This window comes from Tyto alba, unplaced genomic scaffold, assembly GCF_018691265.1.
Source record: "Tyto alba isolate M040663 unplaced genomic scaffold, T.alba_DEE_v4.0 Super-Scaffold_24, whole genome shotgun sequence".
NCBI lineage: Eukaryota > Metazoa > Chordata > Aves > Strigiformes > Tytonidae > Tyto > Tyto alba.
This window is the reverse complement of record NW_024881298.1, coordinates 690,465-716,841: the sequence shown is the minus strand read 5'-3', so window position 1 is coordinate 716,841 and position 26,377 is coordinate 690,465. Positions and strand designations below refer to the sequence as shown.

Genomic DNA, 26,377 nt, shown 5'->3' with positions numbered 1-26,377 from the left:
CGGTGAGTGAAGGATGGCCCTCCTGCCGGTGGGCAGTAGCGGCAACAGGAATACTAATACAAGAAGCCAGAAAGCTCACCTTGGGAAGAATCGTCATGGTTTATGTTCCACATATGGCTGTTACAGTGCTGGAACAAAAAGGGGGGTATTGGTTATCCCCAGCAGAATGATGAAAAATCAGGTAATCCTTACAGAACAAGATGATGTGGTCCTAAAAACAACTAACCTTGTAAATCCTGCAGCTTCCCTAAGTGCTTCACAGGAGGAAGAAGGACCCGAGCATGACTGCATAACGACTATTGAGCACGTGTATTCCAGCCGAGAAAACATGAAGGATGTCCCTCTTGAAAACCCTGAATGTGAGTGACCCTGTTCAGGGATGGCAGTAGCTTTGTACAGAATGGAACTCACTACGCAGGATACGCGGTAACAACTGAAAATACTGTGATAGAGGCAAATGCACTGCCCAACGCTACATCAGCACAGAAGGCAGAATTGATTGCCTTGACGTGAGCTCTGGAACTAAGTAAAGGAAAGAAAGTGAACATATGGACAGATTCAAAATAGGCTTTTGGAGTGATTCATGTCCATGGAGCTTTATGGAAAGAACGAGGACTATTGTCCTCCCAGGGGGCAAATATTAAGCATCAAAAGGAAATCTTACAATTGTTACTGGCGGTTCAAGAACCGGCCCAAATAGCAACCATGCACTGTAAAGCACATCACTCCGGAAATACAAAAGTAGCAGAAGGAAATAGATCGGCAGAGCAAGCTGCTAAGAATGCAGCTAAACAATGAGGGTTACAAATGGCAGTAATTCCTACTAGAACTGTAACTCTCCCTAAAGAACCATCAACATAATCAAAAGAAAATGAAAAATTAGCTCAGTTCCTAAGTGCAGAGAGAAATCCAGAGGGATGGTAGACAACCTCTGAAGTTAAGGTGATTGTGCCCCCATTAATTATGAGGGCAATACTAACAGGTAAAACATCAGGAATGCCATTGGGGTGTAGAAGCCCTTGGTGACATTCCTGAAGAGGCACATAATAACAGTAAGCATGTTAGAAATCCTAAATCAGTTGCTGCAAAGTGCAAAGTATGTTTAAAGAATAATCCGGGGGTACAAAAAAGGGTTCAAATGGGCAAATTAAAAACAGGAGTAGAACCTGGTGACTATTGGCAGTTTGGTTTTACAGAATTACCCAAATGCAAAGGTTATCGGTATGTTCTGGCTGGGGTTGATACTTTTTTATGGATGGACGGAAGCCATTTCCCTGTCACACAAATCAAGCTAAGGAAACAGTTAAGTGGCTGTTATAAAAAATAATCCCAAGATTTGGGGTGCCCATTGGAATATCATCAGATAGGAGACGGCATTTTATAGCAACTGTGGTGCAGGACACGAGCAAAGCTTTAGGGATAACCTGGGTTTTGCATGCTCCCTGGAGACCACAATCCAGTGGAAAAGTAGAAAGAATGAATTAGACTTTAAAGAGACAAATTAGCAAAAGATGTCAAGAAGTTAACTTGAAATGGCCTCGAGCACTCCCACTGGCATTACTACATATTAGAATACAGCCGAGGAGTGAGATGTCAGCCAGCCCCTATGAATTACTTTATGGAAAACCATATGAGACGCTGGAACCCAATCCAAATATTCATGTAACAAGAAAATAAAAAGTATATAATTACTTGATTTCCCTTGGAAAAACTTTAGTTAAACTCTGGAGTGTGGTGGTGTGGAATGCCGTACAAGACTTCCAACCTGGGGACTGTGTCTGCATAAAGACCTGGACAACGGAGCCCCTACAAGAGAAGTTGAAGGGACCTTGCCAAGTGCTGCTAACTACATTCACCACAATCAAGATTGCTGAATCAGATGCCTGGATCCATTATACAAGAATAAAGAAGCCATCATCTACAAACTGGAGAGTGACTGGAGACCTGGAAAACTTAACAATTGACGTTGAAGCATGATTAAATATTTGAATTTTGTTTTTCTGTAATTTTTATAGTCTATGATGGTGGAAACATGGTTGAAGGAAAAAAAATCGTTATCAGGCCTGACACAGGTGACCGATGATGTTCGTAGGGCTTGGTCTGACATGCATTGTGAAAAATTAATTGACCCATAAAGCAGAGTTTAATCGAATGATTTTACAAGCAGCGGCGAGGCAACGAGACCAGTCATTAAAAGATCCACCATCATATGACAATTTGGCATTCAGTGAGACCACAATTTGAATATGTGAAAGTATTGGGTATGATTATCAATCCTTTCAAAGGGGGGGAAATGTTGCAGTTACCCTAATAAAATAGTTTGAATCCTAGATTAGTATTTTGATTTTAGTTTACAATATGATTTTGATTTTAAAATGGAGTTATAGCAGCTATGAGAATATAAAGCACGTTAAGGCCCTTAGGAATAGGTAGCTACTATGGTGTGTGCCTTGATCACTATGAGAATCGTTATGGAATGCAAATTAAAACAATGGGTAGTGGTTATGGACCTTGAGTCAAAACAATAAGTACCAGAAGATGCTTGTTTTGGTTGGGAAGATCAACCAAAGAAGAAATGAGCATGCACAGGGATGGAGTTCAATCAGCAGCCAAAGTGAGGAAGACTATCGACGACCACCAGAGGAGCCCCGTCCAATATAACCACGCATGTGTTAGAGACATTAGCATATGATAATGATTTCCAGTAAATAACATAAATATGCTAATCATTACCCTCCCCTCATTCTATTCCAGTCAATCAGTAAAGATGACCCATGATTTCTGTAGAATAGGAATAGAGGTAAGGTGAGGTAACTGAAACCCAATCATTATTAAGGTCAAATTAAACTTTATTAATTTTGTTCATCTTATGTAACTGTTATGTAACTGGTTGGCTGCTGACCAGGCTCAAATCAAAGCAGTAACAAGGACAATGCTGAAATAGTATATAACAATGTTGTGTTTTGTACCTTTTGGTGAACATGTATTTGGTGGAGCTATGTCCTGTGTTCCCCAGAGCTGGAATAAAGAAGTGCCTGCTGATCTGCTTTGTGTGGATACGTTCTCTTTGCAATTGCAACTTCTAACATGAGTGCTCTCTCTGCATGCTCACACAGTATAAGCTGTGCAATGACATTTTCTCTCACGAGTACATTCAACAGCAGCCCAGACCCTCCCCAGCACTCCCCATCTCCACGACACTCTCCCCAGCCCAGCCCATCCCAGCACAACAGCCCAGTCTTGGCTGGCCCCATGGCATTTCCCAGCGCAGGGTGCTGCAGAGCTCTGGGCACTCAGCCCACAGCCCCAGACCCTTGGAAGGTCACAGCAGCTCCTGGGGCACAGAGGGCTCTCAGCCTCCCCATCAGCTCCAGGGCTGGGGCCAGCCATGGCACGAGCAGGCCAGCATCTCCCTCTCTCTGCTGCTCTTCTCTCCAAGAGATCCTGATTGCCCAGTGCTGGCAGCCCCTCTGTGCCCGTCCCTCTCCCCAGCACAAGACTCCTGCACTGGGGGCTCCCCAGGCAGCTCCTGCTGTGCCAGCGAGAGAAAAGCTGCCCAAACTGGTGCCTCCAGAAATAGGTCTGCTCTTGTCACGGGATGTGTTGTGGTTTAGGCCTGGTTGACAGCCAAGCACAATGCAGCACCTCTCTCTCCCTTCCCCTCCGGCAATGAGAAGGAACAGAGAGCCAGGCTTGGGGTTCAAGATAGGACTGGGATGGGGGAAAATCCCCCTTTTATGATCACGAGCAAAAGGCAGACTCGTTAGGGGAAGAAAAAAAAAGAACATACATTTATTACAGACACTAACAACACATAACAGAGTAGGACAGTGAGAAGCATTGCCACATCTTGAGAACACCTTCCCCCCACCCCTCCCTTCTTCCCGGGCTCAGCTCTGTTCCCGATATCTCTACCTCCTCCCCCAGTGGCGCAGGGGCAGGGAATGGGGGGTGCAGTCAGTGCTGCCACTTCCTTCATCTTCGGTGAGGGGAGTGTCCAAAACTTGTTACCCCCTGCTCCATCGTGGTCCCCCTCTCACAGGAGACAGTCCTCCACAAACTTTCTCCGACTTGAATTCCTCCCATGGGCTGCAGCATTCCCCACACTGCTCCGTCATGGGTCACCAACTTCCTCCGACTGGATTCTCTCCCACGGCTGCAGCCCTTCCCGAGCTGCTCCGGCGTGGGACTCCCCCGCATGCTGCAATCCTCCCAGCACTGAATTACAGCAGCTGGGCTGCCTTTTTCCATGAGACCCCGGCCTTCTTCGGGCACAGAACCTTGATCAGCCGAGCAGGACCAACAGGCTGTAAATCAATGTCTGCTCCACCGTAGATCTTCATGGGTGGCAGGGGGGGGCCGCCCTGCCGTCTCACCACAGGATACAGGGGGGTCTCTGCTCCAGCACACCTCCCCCCTCCTTTCTTCCTCCGTTCCTCCACTGACCTTGGTGTTCATGCAGCTGCAGCAACTCCTCCTCACAAGTCCGACTGCCCGTCACCACGTCCCTACTTAAATACGTTATCGCAGAGGCGCAGCCGATTGGCTCAATTTCCCAAACAGAAGTGGAGCTGACGTGGAGCTGGGGGAGCTTCGAGAAGCTTCTCACAGGGGGCCGCCCCGATAGCCCCCTCCCCTGCCACCAAAAAACTCCACCACTCACTCAACCCAGGACAGGATGTCACCTCAGGCATGGTCCTGAGCTGGCGGTGCTGCTCTGCAGGGCAGTGGTGGCTGAAAGCCACGGGGAGATGGTCCCAGGGAGATCCCCATGGATCAGCCATCATTTCCATTGCACTGGGCACCCCCACGTGAAGGGGCAGCACAGGCCTATTCCCTAACACATCCCCCCATGCCCTCCTGCCCTGAACCCCTGGAGAACCCCAGCACAGCAGCAGGCTCAGAGGGGCAATTCCTTCAGCCTGTTCCTGACCTCAGCTTTGGAAGAACAGACCAACCTCCAGGCATAGGCAGTGAAAAAATCCTCTTTTATTATAGATATGTGACATGGGAGGCCAGCTGTACTGTCCTACCAGACACACGCACAGAAGTGTTCTGGGTCAGAGAGGCTGGTTCATGTCTCTGAGGTAGAGGAGAGGATGCAGACATTTTGGAACAAACAAGATTTTCACAAATAAAATGCTTACTGCACAGAAGGTTTCAGATAAGATTTGCAAATGACTTCTGAAGAGACATGGGCAGTTTATTCCTGCTGTGAGACAACTGACTAAATCAGCTTCTTCAGTGTGTCCCTGATCTCCTGGTTTCTCATACTGTAGATGAGGGGGTTCACTGCTGGAGGCACCACTGAATACAGAAATGACACCACCAGGTCCAGGGATGGGGAGGAGATGGAGGGGGGCTTCAGGTAGGCAAAAATGACAGTGCTGATAAACAGGGAGACCACGACCAGGTGAGGGAGGCATGTGGAAAAGGCTTTGTGCCGTCCCTGCTCAGAGGGGATCCTCAGCACAGCCCGGAATATCTGTACATAGGACAGCATGATGAAAAGAAAACAACCAAATACTAAACAGGCAGTAACCATGATAAGTCCAACTTCCCTGAGGTAGGAATCTGAGCAGGAAAGCTTAAGAATATGGGGGATTTCACAGAAGAACTGGTTTATGGAATTGCCTTGGCAGAGTGGTAGGAAAAATGTGTTGGCAGTGTGCAGGAGAGAATTGAGAAATCCAGTGCCCCAGGCGGATGCTGCCATGTGGACACAAGCTCTGCTGCCCAGGAGGGTCCCGTAGTGCAGGGGTTGGCAGATGGCAACGTAGCGGTCATAGGCCATGATGGTGAGAAGGGAATATTCTGATGATAGCAAAAATAAAAACAGAAATACCTGTGCAGCACATCCCATGTAGGAAATGGCCCTGGTGTCCCAGAGGGCATTGGCCATGGCTTTGGGGAGAGTGGTGGAGATGGAGCCCAGGTCGAGGAGGGAGAGGTTGAGGAGGAAGAAGTACATGGGGGTGTGGAGGTGGTGGTCGCAAGCGATGGCTGTGATGATGAGGCCGTTGCCCAGGAGGGCAGCCAGGTAGATACCCAGAAAGAGCCAGAAGTGCAGGAGCTGCAGCTCCCGTCTGTCTGCAAATGCCAGGAGGAGGAACTCAGTGATGGAGCTGCTGTTGGACATTTGTTCACTGCAGGCAGAGAGGTTGAACTATAAGACTTTGACAAGTTAGGACAGACTTCTTTTTATTCAACCTTATGCTGTTTACCAAAAAGTCTCCTCAAAATTATTTCTCTTTCTTTGGGGGAAATATATTCAATTCCTGTTTATGAGCTCAGATTTGTGATGTTTCAGAGAAGACATTCTTTGAAGGGGTAGAAATCCTCATCTTTCACACTTCTCTCAGCCTGAACACAGGGGAGACCTGAGGGAAAAAGCGTCTCCCTGTTCCTTATTAGAGAGTCAAGAGAATGCTGGAGCAAGTCCTGGCTCTCTGCTCCCTGGAGCTGTTTTGTGCCAGAAGCCATTTCTGTGTCCCCATGTCACTGCCCTGACAGTGCTGCCAGCCCCCACCCCACCCTCTGTGTTCTCAGCTCTGCCTTGCAGACCCCTCCTGGCAATAGGGCACTGCCCAGGGATAGCCTTGTGTTGTCAAGTTGTAAGAGGACACCACAGCAGTGACGGGGCTTTCAGTAGGCAAAGCAACAGGTGAAAGGACTTAAGCAGTTTCCTGACAGAACTTCACAGCTCTCACTCTAATGCTGTAGGAATCTGGGTCAAACATAATAGTTCCACTACTATTCACACCCTCCCAAATACATCAGGAAACTCTAGGTACATATCCTAGAAAGCCCCTTTCCTTTCACATAGACCCTGCCCTGATGTGCTTCTTGAAAAGCTGCCTCTGACAGTGTGGTGGGGCTAATCTGCACCCATGACCCATGCAGCAGCCTCTGGAGAGCAGAAGAACGCTGCCCTGGCGGGGGTCTCTCCTTCCCCCCACAGCTTCTCCCCACAGAACCGTGGGGAGCTCCCCGGGCAGGCTGAGTGCTGACCCTGGCAGGCAGCAGAGTCCCTGCCCCAGCACACAGCCCCCTGGGGTGCAGGGACCCTGCTGGGAAGGACAGCCCTGGGCACCCCTGCCTGCACACCCGGCTGCACACCCCTGCAGCCGGCCCTGCCAGAAGGCAGCCCTCATGCCCTGGCCCTCGCAGGGGGCATCAGGGAAGCCCTGCTCGGGAGCAGATCCTCCTCCTCCTCCTCCTCCTCCTCCTCCTCCTCCTCCTCCTCTAGGCAGGAGGCAGATTCCTGGCGGCTCTGCCGCCTTCCCCAGATCCCTCCCCAAGCTGCAGCTGCATTGCCCTGCACCCCCAGACTTACTGTGGCCAGGGCCCTGACGCTTTCTCCTCCTCGGAGCTCTCAGCAGCTTCCCAGCCCAGGCTGCCTTGAAGCTGTGTGTGCCTCGCTGCTCTGCCCTGGGTGCCTGCAGGCAGTGCCCTCAGCCCTGCTGCGCTTTGCAGAGGAGCTGCTCCTGGGCAGAGCTGTCTCTCTGCAGCGCTGCCCACTTGCCAGGAGCTCCCTCCGGCCCAGGAGCCCGGCCCAGCTCAGCACCACAGCAACAGCCCAAGGCACTTTAATGACCCCTCAGGAGGGTTTGGTGCCAACTCCACGGAAAACAGGCACAGAGAAGAAGCTGAAGAAACCTCTGAAAAAGTTGGATTCAAACTCCAAAGTTTCTTGTGGCTTTAATGGGTCCCACTGAGGGTCACTGTTGACAAAGCCTCCCCAGGATCTTGTTAGAGCAGAAATCTGAAGGCAGTGATGACAGTTTCAGAAAAGCAAGGGAAAGGTTTTTCTGGTGCTGAGTAAACGTGAAGGTATTGCATTAAGGTAAAGGACCAGGCCCTGTGTCCAGTAAACAAGTAGCCATGCAGTGACTCCCAGCCCCTGGGAAGGGAGATCCTGTCCCTCCCACATTCCTCAGGGCTCTTCCTGGGGTAGGGGGTATGGAGATGTGCACCTCCCAGGCTCCTGAGGATGCACAAGGAGGCCATGAGGCCCCCGTGCTGCAAGGGACTGTGCCTCCTCACAGCCATCAGTGGCAGAGACAACAGCCATAGCCAAAGTTGTGAAGGGGTTGACTTTACTGGGGGCTTTCAGCTTTTCCACAGCCCTCTGTCATCTCCACCACAGGCTGGCCTATGGGGTTGCATCCCCTGCGCCTCTTTCCCTGCAGGCTGTCCTCATCCCCCATCTCTCTCACCTCATTCCCACATGAGCATCTTCCTTCCTTCCCTGATGTCTTTCCGTCCTCCTTGGCTCTTCCTTGAAAAACAAAGCCTTGGGGTGATCCCATCTCCTTCTGGGTGATGCGTTGCACCGCAGCACTGCCCTTGGAGTGAAAGTGTTTACTCCTTGTGTCCAATCTGGCCTTCATCAGAGGCACTTTATGGCATTATTTCTTTCTCAGGATGTTTTCCTCTAAGAAGAATAGCTCCACCATCTCTGAAATCTCTCTTCCAGCACTGTGGCGCTACTGCCAGACTGCTCCAAGTGTCCACATCACTGAGCCAAGGGCATTCAGACTCTATTTGTTATGTGTTTGAGTCCTCCAGACCCCATCTTGGGAGATATCTGGGCATTTCCCAAGGTGCTTACAGATGAAAATAGAGTGGTCAAAGACCAAGGAAGATGGAGTGAGACATTTTATCTAGGCCAGTAGTGACAGGAGAAGGGGCAATCATTTTTGATATAGATTTGACATGAAGAATAAATGTTTTTGATGAGACAGTCAAGATACATGAACAGGTTGAATAGAAAATCTACAGGGCGGGGGAATGTCATGGTTTGAGCCTGGTCGGCAGCCAACCACCCTGCAGCTGATCTTCCACTCTTCCCCCACACACACCTGGGAATGGGGGAGGGAATTGGAGGGGTAAAGGGAGACTTGCAGATTGAGATAGAAACAGTTTAATTATGGTAATAAAACGAGAAAAATGACAGTAATAGCAAATATAAACGAACAATGCACAGTGTAATTGTTCACCACACACTGACCAATACCCAGCCTGTTCCCAGCTAGCGATCCCGAAATACTAAGATCCTGCAATTGCAAGCCCAGAAGTGAGTGCGAGAGAGCCCTTTCCCTACCACCCCTCCTCTATATAATGAGCATGACGTTACATGATACGGAATATGTCATTGGTCAATTTGGGTCTGGTGCTCTGGCCGTACTCCCTCCCTGTCTCTTGTGCACTTGTGCACGGGCAGGACATGGGGAGTTGGAGAGTCCTTGAAATCCCAGTAGCAGCCGAAAACATGTGTGCTATCAGCATTCTTCTCATACCAAACCCAATGCTGAATCTAAAACACAGCAGTATTCTAGTTACCAAAAAGGAACATTAACTCTATTCCAGCCGAAACCAGGACAGTTACATAAGATGAACAAAATTAATAAAGTTTAATTTGACCTTAATAATGATTGGGTTTCAGTTACCTCACCTTACCTCTATTCCTATTCTACAGAAATCATGGGTCATCTTTACTGATTGACTGGAATAGAATGAGGGGAGGGTAATGATTAGCATATTTATGTTATTTACTGGAAATCATTATCATATGCTAATGTCTCTAACACATGCGTGGTTATATTGGACGGGGCTCCTCTGGTGGTCGTCGATAGTCTTCCTCACTTTGGCTGCTGATTGAACTCCATCCCTGTGCATGCTCATTTCTTCTTTGGTTGATCTTCCCAACCAAAACAAGCATCTTCTGGTACTTATTGTTTTGACTCAAGGTCCATAACCACTACCCATTGTTTTAATTTGCATTCCATAACGATTCTCATAGTGATCAAGGCACACACCATAGTAGCTACCTATTCCTAAGGGCCTTAACGTGCTTTATATTCTCATAGCTGCTATAACTCCATTTTAAAATCAAAATCATATTGTAAACTAAAATCAAAATACTAATCTAGGATTCAAACTATTTTATTAGGGTAACTGCAACATTTCCCCCCCTTTGAAAGGATTGATAATCATACCCAATACTTTCACATATTCAAATTGTGGTCTCACTGAATGCCAAATTGTCATATGATGGTGGATCTTTTAATGACTGGTCTCGTTGCCTCGCCGCTGCTTGTAAAATCATTCGATTAAACTCTGCTTTATGGGTCAATTAATTTTTCACAATGCATGTCAGACCAAGCCCTACGAACATCATCGGTCACCTGTGTCAGGCCTGATAACGATTTTTTTTCCTTCAACCATGTTTCCACCATCATAGACTATAAAAATTACAGAAAAACAAAATTCAAATATTTAATCATGCTTCAACGTCAATTGTTAAGTTTTCCAGGTCTCCAGTCACTCTCCAGTTTGTAGATGATGGCTTCTTTATTCTTGTATAATGGATCCAGGCATCTGATTCAGCAATCTTGATTGTGGTGAATGTAGTTAGCAGCACTTGGCAAGGTCCCTTCAACTTCTCTTGTAGGGGCTCCGTTGTCCAGGTCTTTATGCAGACACAGTCCCCAGGTTGGAAGTCTTGTACGGCATTCCACACCACCACACTCCAGAGTTTAACTAAAGTTTTTCCAAGGGAAATCAAGTAATTATATACTTTTTATTTTCTTGTTACATGAATATTTGGATTGGGTTCCAGCGTCTCATATGGTTTTCCATAAAGTAATTCATAGGGGCTGGCTGACATCTCACTCCTCGGCTGTATTCTAATATGTAGTAATGCCAGTGGGAGTGCTCGAGGCCATTTCAAGTTAACTTCTTGACATCTTTTGCTAATTTGTCTCTTTAAAGTCTAATTCATTCTTTCTACTTTTCCACTGGATTGTGGTCTCCAGGGAGCATGCAAAACCCAGGTTATCCCTAAAGCTTTGCTCGTGTCCTGCACCACAGTTGCTATAAAATGCCGTCTCCTATCTGATGATATTCCAATGGGCACCCCAAATCTTGGGATTATTTTTTATAACAGCCATTTAACTGTTTCCTTAGCTTGATTTGTGTGACAGGGAAATGGCTTCCGTCCATCCATAAAAAAGTATCAACCCCAGCCAGAACATACCGATAACCTTTGCATTTGGGTAATTCTGTAAAACCAAACTGCCAATAGTCACCAGGTTCTACTCCTGTTTTTAATTTGCCCATTTGAACCCTTTTTTGTACCCCCGGATTATTCTTTAAACATACTTTGCACTTTGCAGCAACTGATTTAGGATTTCTAACATGCTTACTGTTATTATGTGCCTCTTCAGGAATGTCACCAGGGCTTCTACACCCCAATGGCATTCCTGATGTTTTACCTGTTAGTATTGCCCTCATAATTAATGGGGGCACAATCACCTTAACTTCAGAGGTTGTCTACCATCCCTCTGGATTTCTCTCTGCACTTAGGAACTGAGCTAATTTTTCATTTTCTTTTGATTATGTTGATGGTTCTTTAGGGAGAGTTACAGTTCTAGTAGGAATTACTGCCATTTGTAACCCTCATTGTTTAGCTGCATTCTTAGCAGCTTGCTCTGCCGATCTATTTCCTTCTGCTACTTTTGTATTTCCGGAGTGATGTGCTTTACAGTGCATGGTTGCTATTTGGGCCGGTTCTTGAACCGCCAGTAACAATTGTAAGATTTCCTTTTGATGCTTAATATTTGCCCCCTGGGAGGACAATAGTCCTCGTTCTTTCCATAAAGCTCCATGGACATGAATCACTCCAAAAGCCTATTTTGAATCTGTCCATATGTTCACTTTCTTTCCTTTACTTAGTTCCAGAGCTCACGTCAAGGCAATCAATTCTGCCTTCTGTGCTGATGTAGCGTTGGGCAGTGCATTTGCCTCTATCACAGTATTTTCAGTTGTTACCGCGTATCCTGCGTAGTGAGTTCCATTCTGTACAAAGCTACTGCCATCCCTGAACAGGGTCACTCACATTCAGGGTTTTCAAGAGGGACATCCTTCATGTTTTCTCGGCTGGAATACACGTGCTCAATAGTCGTTATGCAGTCATGCTCGGGTCCTTCTTCCTCCTGTGAAGCACTTAGGGAAGCTGCAGGATTTACAAGGTTAGTTGTTTTTAGGACCACATCATCTTGTTCTGTAAGGATTACCTGATTTTTCATCATTCTGCTGGGGATAACCAATACCCCCCTTTTTGTTCCAGCACTGTAACAGCCATATGTGGAACATAAACCATGACGATTCTTCCCAAGGTGAGCTTTCTGGCTTCTTGTATTAGTATTCCTGTTGCCGCTACTGCCCACCGGCAGGAGGGCCATCCTTCACTCACCGTGTCCAGTTCTTTAGAAAAGTTCCCCACAGGTTTCTTCCAGCTTCCATCCTCTGGGTCAGGGCTCCCAGGGCAAGGTGCTGTCATTCATGGACAAACAACTGGAAATCTTTAGTTAAATCAGGTAATTCTAAAGCTGGTGCTGACATTAGAGCTTGTTTAAGTTTTTGAAAGGCCTTTTCTTGTTGTCGGCCCTACATGAAAGGAACAGACCTCTGGGCCTCATATAATGGTTTGGCTATCAGGCCATAATTCATAATCCAGAGATGGAACCACCCAGCCATTCCCAGAAATGCTCTTAATTCCTGCACAGTTCGGGATTCAGGAATGGCACCGATTGTTTCCTTTTGGTCAGTCCCCAACTTCCTCTGTCCCTTTGAAATCTCAAAGCCTAAATATATTACAGTTTGGCTTGCTATTTAGGCTTTCTTCTTAGACACCTTCTATTCATTAAGTCCCCAAAAGTTTAAAAGTTCAGTGGTTACCCGTATACAGGTTGACTTTTCTTCAGTAGCAGTTAAAATGTCACCGTCTTTTTCCTTTGACCAGATTTACAGTTCCTTTGCTAGCTGGCTACCAAAGACTGCTGCCTGTTCTTAAATCCTTGGGGTAGTCGTGTCCGTGTTAGTTGGACTTTACGCCCTGGTTTTGGGCTCTCCCACTCAAAAACAGTTTACAACTTTCCTGTTCCAGGGGTATGCAAAAGAAAGCATCTTTCAAATCAAGCACTGTAAACTACTGATATGTTTCTTTAAGGGCTATCAGTAATATATATGGATTTGCCACTACTGGGTGGAGTCCCTTTTTCCAGACTTTTCCCAGTTTCTTTTTTTTTTTCCTTTATGGCACTTAAATGGATAGTGGATTTAGGTTTGCCTTTTTCCGAGAGATCCTGGCTCTAAAAATGGAAATGTGGGGCACGAAAGCTGCCCATCTTTGTGCAGAGGTGGAATTGATGCTTCTCATTCTCCGTGGCTCTGAGCAAATTGGGGAGAGGGGCCAGCCCGATATTTATGGCTGAACTGGTACCGAGCTGATGCCCACTCTGCATGTGAGCATGTCGGGCCGGATTCAAGCGCGGTAACGGGCCCGGGCTTTGTCTTCTGCCCCCAGACACCCCGTCCCAGCGGGTGCAGTTCATCCTCGGGACCGAGGAGGACGAGCAGCATGTCCCCCAAGGCTTGTTCACCGAGCTGGGTGAGATCTGCGTGAGAGAGGGCGAAGATGCCATGTGGAAGGGAAGGGCAAGGTAAATCTCTGCTGCCGGCTGCGGTAGGAGAGGAGTCCCGGTGGCGACCGCCCGCGGGCTCTGCTGTCTGCTCCCCGGCAGGTGAGGCTTTTGCAGCTGCAGGTGCTGCTGCGAGGAGCCTTCTCCTCTTGCCACCCCACAGCTCTACCCAAGGGGCTACAGAGGTGGGGCTGTTTTCTTGCCGTGGGGCTGATGGTGCCTGCTGTCCACAGGTGGCTGAAGTTTGCGGAGGACGTGGAAGATGTCACGCTGCCCTTGCACAGCCTCTTTGAGCTGAGGAGCTGCATCCTCTGCGGCACAGTGCTGCTGGCCATTTGTGCCAACAGCATCAAAGAGATTGCAGGTACCATGGGCGCCGTCAAATTGCAGTTGCTCGGGCAAGGAAACTCTGGGAAAGTCTCTGCTATAGATTGCTTCCAGTTTGGTTAAATGTGTAGAGTCAGACCGAAAGGCCAGATCCAGCAAGAAAATTGCATTATTTAGAATGGGAAATAATTACCTTAGCAGAGCAATGAACATGTACTTTGATGCTGTTTATTAGCAAAAGAAAGTTCTTGTTTTCCATGCACAGGCTGAATTGTGATAAAACGTCTTGCTAAGCAAGGCTGAGCCTGCGTTGGGGTGTCCTGCGTGGCACAGCCTTGCCCGGGGGCTCCGGGGGTCAGGACTCGGAGGGGCTTTCTGCTGCGATGGCTTCATTTCCCTTTGCCATCCCCAGATATGATCCTGGCCCGGCAGGAACAGTCCACGGAGTTTGCCGAGGGCATGCCGAGGGTGAAAGTTCGAGAAGTCTTTTTGCAGAAGCATCGCCATAGAAGGAGAAGGAAAGAAACAACCTTGTCCCCATTGCCCACTTGTTTGGTGATGGGAGGGAGAGACAGACAGAGCTGCACCCCCCCACCAAGGCAGGGGAGGGTTCCTGCAGGGCTTTGGGCCCAGGGGAGGGTTCCTGGCAAAGGAGAAGCATCCCAGTTGCTCTTTCTCCATCTTTCTGAGTGTCTTCCTTTTTCCCACCAGCCCAAACGCTCCCCCCTCACCCTCCTGCCACAACTGCAGAAGCTAAACATGGGGTGAACCATGAGACCAGCGCAATGGATTTAAGCAGGGGGAGACACTCGGAGCTTTCTGGCATTTAGGGCCAGATTTGCTCCTGCAAACTTGGCTGCAGAGTCTTGTGGTCTTTGCACTTGGGGTAATTGCCTGAAAATCACTTGTTGTGCCCAAGTGGAGCTGCACTTCATGAAGAAAATTCCCACCAGGGCTGAAGGGTCCGACATGCGTGTAGGAGAGATGGATTTTCTCCAGCAGCCCGTCATGGCATTTGTCCGCCTGACCCCAGCTGTCCTCCTCTCGGGCATGATGGAAGTTCCCATCCCAGTAAGGTCTGAATGAGAAGCACAAAGTTTTTTTTATTAAAAAAAACAAAACCACATTAAATTGCATGCATCAGTTTGGTGTCCCAAGGGAACGTGGCCAGTGGGACCAAGCACATTTCTCCCTCTCGCATCTCCTCTCTGTCATTTCTCCCTTCCCTGCTGTATCTTTTAAACCCATTGGCCAATTTTAATGAAAGTTGGCCCAAAAATTCAATTTGTGGTTGGTTTTGATGAATTTCAAATTCACCGCAGAGTCGGTGAGCCTGTGAGTCCCCTCTCGAGCCGTACTCTGGGCTGGTAGCTCCTGGGGATCCCCTTGGTTGTCCTTTGAGCAAGGGCATGTTCTCCTCTCCCATTTTTTTTTTTTCTTTCTTTCCCCAGCTTCCTGGGTTTTTTTCTTGGACCAGAAGGTAAACCCCAGCAGTACCTTGAGATATGCAGGTGCATGGCTACTATCCTGACAGGTGAGGTGTGATGAGATAAGAGAACTCTCCAGGTCATTTTTGGCTTTCTTCACTTCTCCCTGTCTCTGTAGTAGTGAGGAGGAGGATTTGCTGTCCCAGCTGCCCGCAGCTCTCCAAACAGCCCACCCCTTGTTCACACCCCAAAGCGACCACGTGCATTTGCATCACGCCCCATCCTGGAGGATGCTATTATAATAACAAAAAACGTTTTGGTTTTGAATGTCGGCAGCGGCTGGGGGAACAAATTGTTCTGATGTGCTGCCAAGGATAACCCAGAGTCGCATCTTGCTTGCAAATGGTTGGAATTTCTTTATGAATGAAAAAAACGGTCTCTCCAAATGCACTTTGTCTGAACTCCTGGCAGATTTTGATGCAAGGTGCTTGTGCAAAGCACAGATACATTCCTGCCTATTTCCAATTCTTGTTTTAAATTTTCCAGCAGTTGACTTGTGCTCAAGTAGGGTTGGAGTCTGACTTGCGACGCTGTCCTTGCTCTTGTGCTGTGGGATGCCCTGGATTTATTACAGTGTTTTTTAGAAAAGTGGGGAGATTGTATAAAATCAGTCGAGGTATTAGTAGTGTTAGTACGGGTCAAAGGATGTTTTTAAAATCCTAATTCTCTTTTTGATGTCGAGAAGTGGAGACGATTAGGTGATGTTTTATGGGATATGGTAATTGACGAGTATAAAGCTGCTAGGAAAATGATGAAACCATGGCGGGAGGTGGCGAATAATAGTAAGCGGTATCAGCTTGAAAAGAACCTTGCAGCTGTGGCAACTACAAAGTTGAGAGGGGAAAGTTCCACTGTTACCCCAGAAAGTGATGCATCCGGACCTGTGCTCTTTGACAGTGATCGTATTCCTGTACCATCAACAGGAGTGCCGGTTTCAGTTAACATAAGTAGGGGAAGTCTGGAGGCCAACCCCCCCCAGTGCCCTTACAGTCATGCCCCCCACCACCACCCCCGACCTCGGAGGCGGGGGGGGAGAGGGAAGATGGCCGCCCAATGCAGTCAGATACAACGAAAGCACAGGGGTGGGTACGCCATGTTGACTGGCGGGAGATCATGCGCCAGGCGGCAGAGGATAAGCAGTATGACATTGTTGGTACCCTCTCTGAGAATCTGGCATTTCCAGTTCGATTCGAATCGGCTGAAGATGAAGCCATTTATGGTAGCCATAGTCCATTGAATTGGAAAATGCTGTTGCAGTTGCGTAGTACTGTTAATGAGTCTGGGTTACATGGTGAACCCACGAAGCAGTTATTAAATTACATATGGGGGGGAACCCTTTTGTGTCAGGAAGATATTAAGGTTGTTATGAAAATTATTATGACCCAATCTTAGTGCTATGGCAGGCCCACTGGCAATGACTCTGTGAGATATCAGCTCAACAGCCCAGACAGCAGGACAACCCACTATTTGGGGTAACCGTGGAACAGTTTATGGGAGTGGGGCAATATATTACCATAGATGCTCAAATACAGCAAGGTCCAGATCTGCCTGGAGGCCATGCATACAGCAAGGCTAGCCATAGCCGCAGTTAAAACAGCCCCCCGATCTCCATCTTATATGGCAATAAAACAGGGACGGGACAAAACCTTTGCACAGTTCATTGATCAGGTAACTGCAGCTATAGAACAGGCAGAGGTTGAAGAGTGGATGAAACCTGCGCTTCTCAGGCAATGTGTTTTAGAAAATACTAACCCAGCAACAAAGTCTATTATACTAACATTGTCTGAGGATGCTACGATAGAGCAGATGTTGGAACGTATGAGCAGGGTGCCTGTAAGCCCCCAGGCTATGTTGGTAGAGGCAGTTCGGGAGTTAGGGAGGGACCTGATTCAGGCCCAGTACCAAACCTTTGCAGCCCTAGCCCCACTATGTCCGTCTGAGAAGCAACAGCGACCACCAGCGCGGCGCCGTCCCAAGTGTTTTTGATGCGGGCAAGAAGGACACATTTGACGAGAATGCCCTGTCCGACGAGTCTGGTGCGGGAAGTGCAACATGAATAACCATAGTACCGGTGCATGTGGGCGATCGGGAAACGCCCAAATGAGCGCGACGGGCCGCCACGCAACGACAACAGTGGCAGCCCCTGCACGGCTAGACAACAGCCTCATACTGCCTCAGCAACAACTTCCAGCCCCTGCCAACAAGAATCCATTCCTGCGGGTGCCCTCTGGCCAGCCATAAGAGGGAGCCTCGGCCTGGACTTGGCGACAGCAATAGATGTTACACTGATCAATCAACAACTGCAAAGGATTGCAACTAAGGTTAAGGGCCCAATACTAATTAATGGACAACTACAAGGCGCTTTACTAATTGGGCGATCATCAAGCAGCATTAAAGGACTGTTTATTTTACCAGGAATTATTGATGCTGACTTTACTGGGACTATATGCATAATGGTACAGACTTTATTTCCCCCAATTCATATTCCAGCAAACAGTAAAATTGCTCAATTAGTGCCTCTGCCCCAACTGACCAAAGAGATGGAGGCCTCCCCCGGCGGTTACCAAGGGAACCGCTGGCTTTGGATCAACAGGAGAGTTGGCTCTGCTAACTATGGCAATGAATCGCCGTCTGGTGACCGACATTACTTTTTCCTCTAATGGGACACAGATTTGCCTTACTGCATTATTGGATACTGGAGCCAACCTCACCATTGTGGACAATAACCATTGGCCACCCAACTGGCCTTTGGTACCTATGGCTCGCAGGGTCGAAGGAGTTGGGGGACACTCATCAGTGATGCGCAGCAGAGAACACATTCGAGTGATCATAGATGGGAGAGTCGCAAATACGTATGTAACAGTTATGCCTCTGCCTCAAGGAGTCTGTGGCCTAATTGGTCGTGATGTGCTGGACAAGACTGGTGTCATCCTGACGACCAGTGATCCTTTTTAGCAACGGTCACTGCTTCTAGAGCTTTCCCAATCCTGTTGAAGTGGTTATCAGACACCCCGGTTTGGATCGAGCAGTGGCCGTTGAAAAAGGAAAGCCTTGCAGCAGTGCATCAACTAATTGAGGAACAGCTGTCTCAAGGACATTTAAGATTGTCCACTAGCCCGTGGAATGCACCCATATTCGTCGTCAGGAAAAAGTCAGGGAAATTTCGCCTCCTCCATTATCTGCATGTGGTAAATGCGCAGATGCAGGCCATGGGAGCCCTCCAGCCCGGGATGCCCAATCCATCTATGCTGCCTGAACACTGGAATCTACTCATTGTTGATCTGAAAGACTGCTTCTTTACCATCCAGTTGCATCCAGAGGATACACAGTGCTTTGCCTTCACCCTACCATCGATTAATCATGAAGCACCGGCTCAGCGATTTGAGTGGACAGTATTGCCACAAGGAATGAAAAACAGTCCAACACTCTATCAACTGTTTGTAAGCAATGCCTTACCTGTCAGAATTGCCTGGCCTACTGCAATTATATATCATTATATGGATGACATTCTGATTGCTCAAGAATGCCCTTTCTCTGACCAGCAACATTCCTTTTTGACTCACGCTCTTCAAAAGGAAGGCCTTGTTATTGCTCCTGAAAAGGTTCAGTCTTCGGCACCGTGGAAGTACCTTGGGTGGCTGATAACGGACTCACAAATACGACCACAGAAATTACAGATACAGCTTGATGTCTGTACCTTACATGACGCACAGAAGTTGCTTGGAGACCTACAATGGTTTCGCCCTTTGGTAGGAATTGCCAATGATGACTTGGATGTCCTCCAACCCTTACTCCAGGGGGTCGATCCCGCTCGCCCGGTGCACTTATCAGAAGAACAACAATCAATCCTGTCCCGAATTGCAGACTACGTTACCCAACGATGGGTTGACTGCCGAGATCCCCGGCTGCCGGTAGACCTCACCATCTTAAATGGCCCATCCCAGCTCATCGGTGCATTAACTCAACACCAAAAGAAAAAGGGGGAGAAGATCAAGGTACTAGAATGGGTATACACAAGGCTACGGCCTCAGAAATCCATTCAACAAAAACTGGAGAATCTAGCAGAATTAATTAGAAAGGGCCGAACTCGCCTCCTACAGATTACAGGATCTGAACCGGGCAGTATACATCTACCCATCAAGAGGGAGTTGCTTGAATGGTGCATCAGACAATTGGAAGAGTTGTAAGCCAGCCTGCTAACCACAGCTCAGGATATAGCAGTGACTCCAATCAAATCTCCAGTACTGCAATGGTTCAGCCAATACGACTGGATCGTGCCTTCCAAATGCAGTGAGACGCCTCTATCAAACGCCATTACTGCTTTCATTGATGCCGGAAAAAAATCTAGGCATGCCGCAGTCAACTGGTTGGAGGATAAAGCATGGCACCACCATATTTTGTCAGCTATTCCAGGGGACTCATTGCAAACGCTTGAACTGTCAGCAGTGGTTTGGGTTGTCCTTCGATGGCATGATCAACGTCTCAATGTAGTAACTGATTCCTTATATGTTGCAGGAGTGCTACACCGTATAGAAGATGCATGACTCAGGGACTCAAAAAATCCCAGATTAAATGAACTATTTCGCCGACTTCAATCTGCTTTGCAACAGCGCCAGAAGCTGTATGCAGTCATTCATATAAGAAGTCATATGTGGTCCCAAGGACTAGGGGAAAGGAATCAAAGAGCAGACCGACCCGTCACCCTAACAGTGTCACTCAGTGACTTTGACAAGGCCCGCGAGGCTCATGCTACTTTCCATCAGAATGCAAAAGGCCTGAAAAAACAGTTTAATATAACCACTGAAGAAGCAAAAGGGATTGTAAGAGCCTGCCCAGAGAGCAGCCATCATAGTCCTGGCCTGGGAGTCAAGGTTAATCCCCAACGGTTGGATCCCTGCAACCTCTGACAGATGGATGTGATGCACGTACTAGAGTTTGGTCGGTTAAGATATCTGCACGTCACAATTGATACTTACAGCCAGTTTGTATGGGCCACACCCCAGACAGGTGAAAAGGCGTTGCATGTAGTACGCCATCTGACGAGCTGCTTCGCTGTCATGGGGGTTCCACAGAAGATAAAAACAGACAATGGTCCGGCTTATATTAGTGAAAAAATGACGAAGTTCTGTCAGAGCTGGGGGGTTGCACACATGACAGGTTATTCCCCATTCTCCAACTGGGCAGGCTATAATTGAAAGATCACATCAGACAATTAAGATATTTACAAAAATTCCACGACGTCAAAGATATCCAAGAGAGAGTAGCTAAGGCACTATTTGTGATGAATTACCTTTGCATTTTTGGAGATTCAGATGTAGCGCCGGCTAAGAAACATTCTGGCGCCTCCAGGAACAACAAACCACAGGACATGAAAGTCTATTATAGAGACCTATCCACAGGGAAGTGGGAGGGGCCTGATGAGGTCCAGTTCATTGGTAAGGGCTATATGTGTGTTCTTACTCCCTCAGGCTCCCAGTGGATTCCTGCTGGATGGACTAAGGCCGCTTTGGACGTTGGACACTCTGAAGTTCCAGATAGTTAAATTTCTTTGGGATAACTGAAGCAATGTGGTGGTTTCTGTTACTGGTTCTGCGGTGCGCGAATTCGATTGTTGTTGGGATAAGGAGAACCACGTTTGATCCAAGAGAAAATGTACGGGTAACATTAGGCCGAGCCGCAAACACTACCACCTTTTGCGCTAGTCTCGCCACCCCAAGTGCACCCTTTCTAACATGCTTGGTAGGCGTCCCCCTGAACGATGCCGACTGGGGTTCTCTAAACCAAACACTTGCAGAATATGCACAATGCGGGAACCAATCCAGGAACTGGTATAGGGCTTTTGCATCAAACATGAGTAGCTGGTTTGACAAATATGATTCTTGGGCTAACCGCCTCCCCATTGGCCCATACCCCCAGGAAATTGAACTAGTAGACTCACCGAATGCCTCTTACTGTGTTTTCCTTGATGCGTCTAAATACCCCTGCAGTGAAGGGAACAGGTACCCTTGCAAGGACACAGTAGGAACTGAGGTATCCCCACAAGGCAGTAGCCCCCGTTGGGGAAATTGGTATAAGTCAATCAGCCGAAGCAGGCTGCATCCAGCCCCTGGTACTACCACGCCCAGGAGGTTACCTCCTGGCCTATTTCTCATTTGTGGTGATCGGGCGTGGCAGGGGATCCCCTTCCGACCCACTGGGGGGCCCTGCACCATTGGGCATCTCAGCCTGGCCTTACCCCATCATCACCCTAATAAAACCCATCCAGTCCGGCGATACAGACACGCGCTAGAGACCCTCACTAATGCCTGTGATGACAATGTCAGCTTATGGAACAAATGGGAAGCATATTCTCTTCTTTCTTTCTCCCAGGTGCTTCTGCTGCCCGAGCGTACCGACAGTTAGAGAAATTATCTTGCTGGGTGGTAAAACAGGCAAATCTTACTAGCACTGTACTTTCAGGCCTAGCCAAGGGTATGAACGAAGTCCAACATGCCATATTACAACATCGAATGGCCATTGATTTCCTACTCTTGGCGCATGGTCATGGCTGTGAGGATTTTGAGGGTATGTGTTCTATGGATTTGGAAGACAAATCAAGGTCAATTCATATGGAACTTAAACAGCCTGTAGAACATACCCGAAAGATAAAATAAGATGTGGGGTTCTTTGGACTGGACGGAGTCACTAATTGGATGTGATTAGGTGGATGGTTAAAAGGCTTTTCCAAAGTTTGCTTCTTATTCTGATCTTTGTCATTATTGGGCTTGCATGTTTAAGTTGTGCTTTATCATGTATTAAGAAAATCTTTGAACGAATGTTGGGGCAGGCTCTGCTCGTACAAAAAGAAAAAGGGGTAATTGTTGGAGAATGGCTCAGAGACAAGGGTCATGAGCCCACCGAGCAGTTGTATGATCAGAGCCTGTTCTAAGGGCTGATGCTGCTTCGCTGATGCTGAGCCTCACTAGGGTTTGCCTGCAGCTGCTCGCAGCTGCTGATACATGAGGAATGTCAAGGACGCTTCAGCCTTGTGTACCGTGGTGTGTCAAAAACAGGTTTAGAGGAATTAGAAAAAGTGGCCTGAGAAACCTAGTGTTATGGTAACATTGGCCTGAGAAACTTTGTGTTATGGTACCGTTGTGTATCAAAAACAAGTTAAGAGGAATTAGAAATAGTGACTTGAGAAACTTAGTGTTATGAGAAGCTTGTGCTGTTAGCTAACCGCAAGTAGGTGGACCGTGAGAATACGTCCTTTAGAGCTTAATCCAATCAGCTAGTGACTAGTAGGCATAATAATTAGCGTTGTCTGTATAAATATATGTACCCTGGACCAATAAAGGGATACAATGCTCTATCACCCACATTGAGTCCATCTCGGTGTGTCGTTCCTCCGCTGCTCCGCACTTCCTTTCTGTTACACACACACTACCACACTCCCCCCACTCTCTCCCTGCACTCCTATCTGTCTCACACACCCTTCCTCTTCCCCTGCAGCAATGGGACCTCAGCCCAGGAGGTTTGTGCATCCTCCAGGCTCCTGGATGTTTCCTGAGGCCCATCCAAGTGTGGGGAGTGAAGGAAGGAAAGAGAGGTGTCTCAGCCTCCCCATCAGCCCCAGGGCTGAGGGCCAGCCATGGCATGAGGAGACGGAGGCCAGTGTCTCCCAGTGTCCCTTGCTCCGGTCTCTCAGGCATCCTTATTGTCCCCTGCCAGCAAGCCCCTCTGTGCCAGCCCCTGGCCCAGGAAAAGACTCCTGGCCCAGGGGCTCATCGGGCTTCTCCCATTGCCCCAGCAATAGAGAATCTTGCTCCAATCTGGTGCATTCAGAAATAGGTTTGACCTGAGTGGAACAGGTAAGAAGGTAAAGAAAATGCAAAAAGACATCCAGAAATTGAAGTAGGGGAAATTTCCCAAATTAAGTGAACTGTCTTAATCAAAACAGCATAAGATCTTAGGGTCCACAGACACAGACTCTGGTTACAAATTAAATAACTGCAGCTAGATATTGGCCAACCACAAGATTTAGAAAGAGAATGAAAGATTTTTGTAAATGAGCTAGAGAAAGTTGGAACAGTCTCTCAGTTTCTAGCAGAGGAACATATTTTCACTATCATAATTGTCAATAAATGCAATGCCTTCACTGCAGTCTGGGAATTCAAGGGTAAGTCTTCTTCAAATTCCACAGGATCTTCCGGGAAGGCCCAGGTTCCTGTGGGCTGCACCATGGATCCTGATACCCTTGCCAGCACATTCTTGGGGATGACCCATAGTTAAAGTAACTTAGAATGTTCGGGTAGAATCTAATTAATCTCATCCATGAGCTAAGGCAAACCCTCTGAGCAGAGGGAAGGACAGTGAGTGCTGGCCTAACAGGAAGAAGGATGTAGATCTCTGGTGTAGGAGCTCTCTTTCTCCTACCATGGCCAGTGCAGATTACGCTGGAGTTAAAGCCCCAGTCCAGCACCAACAGAGTAAAGACCCACGGGCACAACTGCAGATTGATTTCGTGGGACCTCTGCCAGTGACAACTTGAAACACCAAATGCATCTTGGTAGTAACAGATCCTATTAGTAACTGGATAGAAGCTCCCTTTGCGAAACTGGTATTGTTGCCACCACTGCAAATCTACTCTTTAAGACTGTCATTTCTTGATGGGGTCTGCTCCACAGCACAAACTCTGATCTCAGCAGCCACTTTGTCACAATAAATATTCACGAGCACTGCAAAGCCAAAACACAACATGTCCCACCCAGGCTCTGTTCAGCTGTGGGACAAGGGAGAGGGAAAGGGCAGGAAAGGGGCTGGGTTTGGCTGTTGAACGTGGGCTCCAGCAGAGATGAAGGGTCAAGGGAGTGGACGGGGAGAAATGGGCAAAAGCAACACCAATTGTGGTGTTGATTGTGAGGCCACAACAGTTACAGGAGCCTGATTGGCCAGCAGCTGGCCCCAGCAATTTGGGGCCAACACATGCATCGCAAAACCGCTCATCCCAGCAGAGACAAGATAGGGACAGAGAGGCAGGGGAGAGATGGGCCAAAGGCAGATGGCAGGAATGGTGATGATGCTGAGGTGGCTTCCACTGCAGCAGCCTGACTGGCCCTCAGGAGACATGCTGGCCAGCAGGCATTCTGAGGTCATCCAGTTCATCTGAGAAGCCACCCAACAGAAATTACCTCCTTGGGGAGGGGAGGGCTGAGGCAGGTGGAAGAGGCCCACCTGCATTCTGATTCTGGGGGCACCTCTGTTCTTGTGACCTGAGCAGCCATGGCAGACAGAAGTGCAGGAAGGGCTCATGGCCACACTGCTCAGGACTAGCCTTGAGACTGATGGAAAATCTTGTACTTATCTCCAGGGTGAACATCCCCTGTTTCACCGAACCTTCCTCTTTCAGCCTCTTAACATGCTCCACGGTGGAGAACCCCATTCTGTATTCTTGGAGACCTCCTCATAGGTGCGGAGAGGCTGCAGGGAGGTGCCCCTCAGCCTTCCCTTCTCCAGGCTGCACAAGCCCAGCTCCCTCAGCCTCTCCTCACAGGCAAAGTGTTCCAGCCCGGCCTGTCTTGGGGGCCATTCACTGAACTGCCTTCAGCTTGCCAACATCCTTCCTGTACTGGGAATCTGCAATCCGGACACAGTAACCTGGACAAGCCCCTCTCTTGATCTCCTGGCCGTTCTCTTGGCCACAAAGGCCTGGATGCAGCTGGCGTCCCTTGCTGCCAGGGCACACGGCTGCCTCCTCTCCAACCCACCAAGCCCTTTCCCACGGGGCTTCTCCCAGCCAGGCAGCTCCCAGCCTGTGCCATTGCCAGGGGGATGTCCTGCAGGGTCACACACGGGCACTTGGCCTTGCTGGGTTGCCTGAGGTTCCTGCCAATACGTGCTCTCCTGCTCGTTGAGCCCTTTCCCTCAGCACACAGGCCTGGAGACCTTTTCAGTAAAGACTCAGGCAAAGAGGACATTGAGTGCCCCATCCCCACCTGCCTCTGTTGTTATTAAATCACCCTCAGCATTCATCAGCAGCATCTGTAATTTCCTTCTTCAGCCTTGGTCTCTAATGTGTAATTGAAGCTTTTCCTTCTGGTCTTGACTTTTCCTTTCAACCACTAGCTCCAGGCAAGCTTTGCCTTCCTAAAAACAATGAAGTCCATACATATAAATTTGTTCTTTGTAAACTGTCCTTGCTGTCACCTCCTGGCAGCTACTTGATGATCCCTGTCAGAGCCAGCCCTGTCCCTGCACTGACACAACCTCCCTGCCCCATAAATACATTATTGTCAAGGGAAGACCCGTGGTGGAAGGAAGGTGTCTAGGCCAATCCAAACCATTTGTGGTGGAGAAAGGGAACAAGGGTGGGCTGTTGCTATGCTAGGCTATTGTACTGCAACATCTGTACCTAAATAGATAGACAAAATGGATCCCTCCAAGAGTTGGACTTGAAACTTCTATCTATCCAGAACCTGGCCCTGGGATCCTCTCATTCTCCTGCTCCACCATGCACAAATGCTGGGCCCGTGCGAACCTCCTGAATTCCAACAAGGCCAGGTTCAAGGTCCTGGCCATGCATCGGGGCAATCCTAAGCACAGGTAAAGGCTGGGCAAAGAGTGGACTGAGAGCAGCCCCGCAGAAAAAGACTTGGGGGTAGGAGTGGATGGAAAACTGACAGTGAGCCAGCAACGTGAGCTCGCAGCCCAGAAAGCCAACTGTGTTCTGGGCTGTATGAAGAGAAGAGTGGCCAGCAGGTCAAGAGAAGTTTTTCTCCTCCTCTACTCTGCTCTTATGAGACTCTACCTGCAGTGCTGTGTCCTGATCTGGGACCACCAGCATAAGAAGGATGCAGACCTGCTTGAGCTGGGCCAGAGGAATCCATGAAGATGATCACGGGGCTGGAGCACCTCCCCTGTGAGGACAGGCTGAGAGAGCTGAGGGTGTTCAGCCTCAAGAAGAGAAGGCTCCAGGGAGACCATCTTGCTGTCTTCCAGTAATTAAAGGGGTCCTGCAGGAAGCATGGCAGGAAACTCTCGATCAGGGATTGTAGGGAGAGGTCAAACGTTAAGGTTTAATACTAGAAGAGGTTAGAT

General features: G+C 48.4%; 1 protein-coding gene across 1 annotated transcript; it reads right to left on the bottom strand.

Annotated features, from left to right (window-relative positions):
- Positions 1-5,227: 5,227 nt before the first annotated feature.
- LOC122153841 (olfactory receptor 14J1-like) lies at positions 5,228-6,139 on the bottom strand. The gene has a single exon (XM_042797212.1). It carries the CDS (start codon positions 6,137-6,139, stop codon positions 5,228-5,230), a length of 912 nt encoding a protein of 303 aa, XP_042653146.1.
- Positions 6,140-26,377: the final 20,238 nt, after the last annotated feature.